Source organism: Erigeron canadensis, chromosome 4 (genome assembly GCF_010389155.1).
Source record: "Erigeron canadensis isolate Cc75 chromosome 4, C_canadensis_v1, whole genome shotgun sequence".
In the NCBI taxonomy this organism is placed as follows: domain Eukaryota; kingdom Viridiplantae; phylum Streptophyta; class Magnoliopsida; order Asterales; family Asteraceae; genus Erigeron; species Erigeron canadensis.
This window is the reverse complement of record NC_057764.1, coordinates 3,992,997-4,000,621: the sequence shown is the minus strand read 5'-3', so window position 1 is coordinate 4,000,621 and position 7,625 is coordinate 3,992,997. Positions and strand designations below refer to the sequence as shown.

Sequence of the window (7,625 nt, the reverse complement as noted above, 5' to 3'; positions counted from 1 at the left end):
ATTCCTGACTCCGTCTCTGCTCCATATTGATGGTCTTAAAACAAAATTAAATACCTAACTAAACAACTAATCATACGATTTTATTTTATACTCTATATAAAACGAAAAAACTAAAAAGCTTGTAAAAAGTTACGCTAAAAACAAGATATAAAACGTGTAATATGAATTTTAAAAAGTGAAACAATACAAAAACATGGTGTCTAGGTTCATCCTCCCATTTCAACAACTCTTTTCTTTATATTCCAACTATTTATTTACACCTCCATTAAAACACCTATCCCTCTTGTCTAATCTACCTTTTGGCACAAGAGGGAAAAAAAAAAAACAAAACCAAACAACAATGGCTGCCATGAAATCTTTGTTCATCAACAAAACCCCATTAAATCAACCTCAATCTCATGTTTTATACAAACCCCACCTCACCAATGTTTCATCTGTATCATACAAACAAAACCCAGTTCGGGTTTCGGGTCGGGTCAGATGTGGGTTGATTGAGCCAGATGGTGGGAAGTTAGTTGAATTAGTAGTGAAAGAATCATTAAGAGATGTTAAGAAAAAAGAAGCAAATGAAATGGTGAAAATAAAGTTGTCAAGAATAGATGTTGAATGGGTACATGTGCTTAGCGAAGGCTGGGCGAGTCCATTGACCGGGTTCATGAGAGAATCCGAGTTCCTCCAAACTCTTCATTTTAACTCACTCCGATTAGGAGATGGGTCAGTTGTTAATATGTCTTTGCCTATTGTTTTGGATATCGATGATGCCCAAAAAGACAGGATTTCGGGTTCGAATTCGGTTGCCCTTATCGATTCTAATGATAACCCTGTTGCCATTTTGAACAAGTAAGATATATGGGTCATTCTTTTTATTATATATATATATATATACACACACACATATATCATTTCATGTTATTGTTGGTTTTGTTTTTGTATCTGATTTTTGTTATATGTTTTACTTGAATATGTGACTGGTTTTGGTGGGGCCAAGAATGAGTGGTTTATCCATTTATTCATGTATTTGACAAAAAGTTGTATGAAAAGGGGGTGCTTTTTTATAGCCTGTTGTTGTTTCCTTTTGTGGGTGGTCCAAGATAATTATTGTTTAGGAATCTTGAGGATATATGCGATATATAAAGGAGGGTGCTTTTGGTTATTTGTGAATATACCAAAAAGGAGAAAAGAATTTGAATTTGAAAAAATGCAATAATATATGTTTTTTATGAATGTAAAAGAGGAAAAGTTTGTTTTAGTATCAGCCAAGCTTTTTTTTTTTTTTTTATAAGTTTGTGTTTATCTTAAACTTTTTTGGAGGATGATAAAAAGTTAGGCTTAATGATTGAAAGTATAAAGGTGACCATAAGATCAAGGGAACTGCAACGGTCGATAAAAGGTAGGGTTTTGAATTGGTCGAAGCGGGTAACTTTTTGCAACGGTCGAAAAAGGGTAGGGTTTTGAAACAGTCAAAATGGGTAAACTTTTGCAATGGATGATAAAGGGTATTTCTTTAGTAATGGTCAAAACAGTTAAACTAGTCAAAACTGTCTGAGTCATGGGGTTGACCTGTATTTTATTTTTGTCCAATTTATAAAAGCTTTATCAAACATATGTCTTACCCAGGATTGCAAAACAAAATCACTATAGAGTTTCGGATTAAGTAATTCTAATTGTTGCATTGTATGTACCAAAAAGACACTTTGGTGACTTTTGACCACCTGTTTAGCCCATTTTCTTTCATTAGCTTGCATATTTGATTTGACCCATACGAGATAAACGACAACAGACAACCCAAGTAAACAATTTACAAGCAAATGGATCAAACTTGCCCTGTATATAGAAGGTTATGTTTCATGACTCCAACTTGAAATAGGCCAGAGATTCCCTCTCCTTATGAAGAAAGCATTATCACCTGCATAAGCTATCTATAAAAGCTTAGGACTCAACTATCATTTCATTATCTGCAGTAGCTAATATCATTGACTTCTGGTTATATGTTTTGATTCTTTAGCATTGAGATCTACAAGCACAACAAAGAAGAACGAATTGCAAGAACTTGGGGTACAACTGCCCCTGGTCTTCCTTATGTTGAAGAAGCCATAACTAGTGCTGGAGATTGGCTTATTGGCGGTGATCTTGAAGTTATTGAACCAATCAAGTATCATGATGGTCTTGATCGTTATAGACTTTCCCCTTCAGAACTTCGTGCAGAGTTTGAAAAGAGAAATGCTGATGCAGTGTTTGCTTTCCAGCTCAGGAATCCAGTACACAATGGTCATGCTCTTTTGATGACTGACACTAGGCGTCGGCTTCTTGAAATGGGTTATAAGAACCCTGTTCTTTTGCTCCATCCACTTGGGGGATTCACGAAGGCAGATGATGTTCCACTTAGTTGGAGAATGAAGCAGCATGAGAAGGTCAGTAGCAATTTTTTTATTGAATTTTAATACCAGCCTGTTGTTTACTAGTGAGTATTGTACTTTCTGCTTATTTTCTAAAGGGGTCGAATGAGTTAAGCTGAAAAGGAACAGGTCTGCAGTCATCCAAATTGTAATAATATGCTTAAAACCTCCTAAATGTTTATATTAGCACAAAGTTGAATTATTTTGGCAAAACTGTATTGAGTCAATCGAGTTTCAAATTTTAGGTTTTCAAATTCAAATGCTGACAAAAAGTTGCGAGTCCGCCAGCCTATTCACTTTTAGGCTGCTGTCTCGGTTTGATAGAGCATAAATGCTTAAATCTTTTTTGGTAACAGAAGTTATGAATATACAGTTTTGTTTTATGAGTGTCTTCTCCAAATGATTTTATTTTGACATGACTTTATTATTCTCAACTTTTTATTATCATTTTTGCTCGAATTAGTTACCAAATTCAAAGAATGTGTTGTCATTCCATCATAGAAATAATCACATGAAATCCTCTTGATTACGACGATTCTAATTCTCTGTGAGATCACACAATGAATACAGTTAGCTTGAAAGTGTGAAATAGTTTTATGCAATCTCATTGACATATTTCTATAGAGCAAATTAACTTCATTTATTTGAATATTTCACATTGCCCCTGTTTCTACTTTCTTTTGTATCAAAAGATTCATCCTTTATGTTAAGGTGTCTCGTATCAGACATAATTTTCATTCAGCTTTTTGAACCACACTATCACTATACTTAATGACATCTGTAGACTATAGGTGACAAACTGGGTGGACTAGGTAATGGTGGGTCAAAGCTTGTACTATAAGTATGGGTTGGTGTAACCCTTTTTGTCCAAATATGTTTATGATGTAGCGATATCGTGTCATATATTATTACAAAAGTTAAACTTTTTTAATAATAATCTAATTGTTCTAATACATGATGTATGCATCATAGGCAACTTTTGATCCAAATGCCATAATTTCTTTAAGCTATTGGTCTGATTATGCCTGTTTCACCCATTAAAACTTATGTTGATCCATCAATAGATAAGTGAGTGAAAACTGCCACCTTTAATATATAGTGTTTCTAGGGTGTTGTGTGTTTTGTAATTTAGAAAGATGTGTAACCTTCTTTTGGTCAGTTTAATCATCCTTCCTCTTTTTTAATTTTTTTGGTAACGCAACCTGATTTGCCAAGAATATGAATTTATCAGTATTTTATTGCCAGAACACTGTAAATTCTCCATAGATGAAGCATGATGATTTTGTGGATAAACTGTAGGTGCTTGAGGACGGTGTTCTTGATCCAGAAAACACAGTGGTATCTATATTCCCATCTCCAATGCACTATGCTGGCCCAACTGAGGTGCAATGGCATGCCAAAGCTCGGATCAATGCTGGTGCCAACTTTTACATAGTGGGCCGTGATCCAGCTGGCATGGGTCATCCAACCGAGAAAAGAGATTTATATGATGCTGACCATGGCAAGAAAGTACTTAGCATGGCACCTGGACTTGAACGCTTAAACATTCTTCCGTTCAAGGTACTTGAATGAATATCATTTGTGTTGCAGATAACACATGTTGCTTTGATTATTTTGTGTCAAGAAAACACTATTCACTCGAAAATGCTATTCAGGTGGCAGCGTATGACAAAAAACAGCAGAAAATGGAATTCTTTGATCCCTCCAGAGCTCAGGATTTCCTCTTCATTTCGGGTACCAAGGTGTGTAATATTTTTAACATGGTACCTTCACATATTCACCTGGAACAAGAGGTGTGCCGTTTTGGACCTGTTCAGTTATTAATGTTTTGATTTGGGATATGATCTATTTATAACAAATCAATAGGGTCGAGTGAAAAGTATTATTCCGTAGTCAATAGAAAACAGGTCCAAACAGATTGAAAGTTGGCGAAAGTGTATTTGTTGATGATGAAAAACAGAACTTTTGCAATTGTATTTGATATTTGACACACTAGTAATCTACTAAAAATGTAGAAAACGTATAATGTTTTGGATCAACACAACCTGACCCTTTTCACACATTGCTAAAGATTTATTTTAACGGGTCATCTGACCCATCCGACAAACCCATTTTGTGACCTCTTGATTCTGTATAAACCTTAGTTTCTATTTTGATGTCTGTGTGATTTATGTTTGTGTTCTCCTGTAGATGCGAACGCTTGCAAAGAACAAAGAAAATCCACCAGATGGGTTCATGTGCCCTGGTGGCTGGGAAGTATTAGTTGAATACTATGATAGTTTGGCTGCAAATGACACGGGTAGAATCCCTCAACCCATCCCAGCTTGATCTGCCGACATGTCATGAACCAGAACAGATGAGAACGCGGAAGTCTCTGAAACCAAAATGTGTTCCATCTTCCATGGCCAAGATTTTTGAATTTTGGCTTGTTTGAAACATCAATGTTTAAAATGTATGGTATGCAGTGTGGATTGTTTTTGGTAAGATTAAGACTGCTACTTATCTGAATAAGTTGAGGCGTTGCTATTGCCTCCATGTAAAAAGTCATGTGCTCGATCTGTGCACATTGTAACATATTGTATTTTTGCTTTTGATGCAGTATATACTTCTCAGGTTTGAAAGACTTCTTCCTCTGTTACATTTTCTTAACGTTCTTTTCATGGTTTTTATCTGCTTAGAAGGTTTAAACAAGTATTTGGGCTAATCACTTTAATGTACAATATTTTTAGTTACCCAGGTCTACATATTGACATTCATAATCTTTTATTAGTTTTGAGTTCCTGCCCACACAACTTTGCCGATGTACTTCTATAGGCAAGTGTTACCTGCTTACCTTCGATGAGCCTCAATGCTAATCAACACTCTCCAACTCTTAGCTATTGATTTTTTTTTGTAACAAAAGTAAAATGCGATGGATTAAGTCAGATTGAGTAATTAGATTGTCAAGAGTTGTGGTCAAAACTGACGTAGCATGTAAACTTGTAAAAAAATATGCCACGAGATAGTTGAGTGGATTTACCAACTCCCTCGGCACCTGGGATGTCATCATCAAACTTTGATCTACCAAATGTGTTCTGTTGGTGGTTAGCATTTTAGCATCTATGCGAGAAGTGTTGGTTTTTAATCAAGGTTTCATATTATACACCAGGCAAACAATATTGGACGGCGTAACTCTACAAAGGTAAAGTTTTTTTCAAGACTATACACCAAGGGAAGTTTGATGACTGAATGAATTCAAGATCACATGGTTTATGCAGCAGCTAGTTTGTCAAGGTCCTTTCGATGTTTTTTCAATGATTTTGAATAGGTTTTGCTAACTTACACCTAAAAAATGATACGTTTGAAAAAGCTTTTTGGAGCTAAGGTAGTGGAATTAGAGAATGGAGTTGAATTTCGTTACAATATTATTCATATTTAAAGGTAATACCATTGATTGACCCTTAATCCAAGTGATTGAGGTGAGATTTTATTCATATTTAAAGGTAATACCATTGATTCAATATAAGACTATTGGTAAGGATTAGGTGAAAAGGTTGCGCTAACATCAAACACCCGTAGGTAAATTGTTAAGGCAACAAGGTACGGTTAATATGTATGGAGAAGCGAACATTTACCTAACTCTTTTCTTTCTTTATAATATTGTGGATATATTGTGGAGTATAGTGGGGAATCAAATTATATAAAGATGATTCCAGATGATAGGTAAATGGTAATGGTAAAAAAGAGAATGTGAAGGAGGTGTAAAAAAAAGTGTTTGTGAAGGAGGTGTATAGAAAAGTGTTAGTGAAAAAGGATGAATGATTAAGTATGGTCTAATGGAGAGATCATAAGTCCCACTTATGACAAAAAAAAATTAGGTTCTATGTGAGACATGATTCTTCTCTCACTTACAATGGATTCCACCTATAACGAAGAGATGATCGGGTGAGCTAGTGGTCCATCAATAATCATAATGTCCGTTATAAAACAAATTCAAAGATAGAATAATTTAGATATAAATGACATTTCAATTATTTTAAGAAATAATGAGTTTAATTGAACCTTAGCATGTATCCTAACCATTGGTTAAAACATTCTTTATTTATAATCATGTTCAATGAAGTAAATTTTATCCCGATGTTCTAACTCTAAAACTTCTAGACCAAGAGAGTGCAAGAGCTCATCGGCAGTTCAATACAGTCAATGATTAGTAGTGAAGACTTTAATCTATTTGAGGATTAGTAGTCAATCAAGAGTACCAATTACTAGTACATGATTTTTTTTGGCGCCTGGTAACCCGACCATACTTTTGGTAACCCGACTAGACTATTAATGATAGGGGACCGCTTTTACTCTACCAGATTTACCATTACAGACAGGGGGCCCACACTATTTTGGAACGATATGGTCGAGATACCAAAAATGTTGGTCGGGATACACCACGCGTTTTTTTCCCTCCATAGTGTTACTTTATTATTGTATGATGTTTCTTCAATTCTTCTCCAAATACCCAAATTTTAATCTTTCTTTAATTTGGATTATTGAAACCCCTTTTTGGCTACAAGATTGAATTCAAAGGTAAATTATATAAACCATAACTCTTTTTCTTTATTGTCAAAACTATTTAATTATTATTATTGTTATTATTTATTTATTAGGACATATTTATTTGAGTTGTGAAATGATAAAAGTCTGATTAAAGATTGGCTTAAAAAACTGTTATTACTAGTTAGCCCATAACAAGCAATGTAATATGCAATTAATGAATTGTTCTTGAATTATATATTAGTATTTTAGTGCTTGTCTAACTTTTAAAATAGAAAAAGAAGCTTTAGTAAATTTTAAGAATGAAAATTTCATTAGCGAAATGTGTCATCGTAGTTTCATGTTGATTTTTGCTTACTTGGGGCAGTTTTGCTGCAAATATATGGCTCACTTTATGCTGAATTTGGTGTAGAATTGCAGTTGTATTTGGTGTGGAATCATGGTTGTTTCAAGCTGTTAGTGGTGTAGATTTCTTTTAGTTTTATGCTGTTTTTTAACTGAAAATTATAGTTGTTTTGTTGCAGCTGAAAACTATGGCAATTTTAAACGGTTAGCTATGCTTTTGGCTCTATTTTGATGACCGTTTAAGGTATTTTTTTATGTTGTTTATATTATAGGTTAATGCAAAAAAAATTGTGCCCCTACCTAAAAAAATTCTGGATTCGCCAATCTAATAAATTTGATGGTAAATATGAATAACGTTGG

General features: G+C 34.3%; 1 protein-coding gene across 1 annotated transcript; it reads left to right on the top strand.

Moving 5' to 3' along the window:
- Window positions 1–286: 286 nt before the first annotated feature.
- On the top strand, window positions 287–5,019 carry LOC122595115 (ATP sulfurylase 1, chloroplastic-like). The gene is made up of 5 exons (XM_043767428.1): window positions 287–840; window positions 2,006–2,411; window positions 3,696–3,956; window positions 4,052–4,138; window positions 4,587–5,019. Exons 1-5 carry the CDS (start codon window positions 341–343, stop codon window positions 4,722–4,724), a joined length of 1,392 nt encoding a protein of 463 aa, XP_043623363.1. The 5' UTR covers window positions 287–340; the 3' UTR covers window positions 4,725–5,019.
- The last annotated feature ends 2,606 nt before the right edge of the window (window positions 5,020–7,625 follow it).

Excerpts from the sequence above, each read along its gene's own strand:
- LOC122595115 (XM_043767428.1), top strand. The coding sequence starts at position 341 with ATGGCTGCCATGAAATCTTTGTTCATCAACAAAACCCCATTAAATCAA. Across the intron at positions 2,412-3,695 it reads GAATGAAGCAGCATGAGAAG|GTGCTTGAGGACGGTGTTCT; the intron begins GTCAGTAGCAAT and ends GATAAACTGTAG. Across the intron at positions 3,957-4,051 it reads TAAACATTCTTCCGTTCAAG|GTGGCAGCGTATGACAAAAA; the intron begins GTACTTGAATGA and ends AATGCTATTCAG.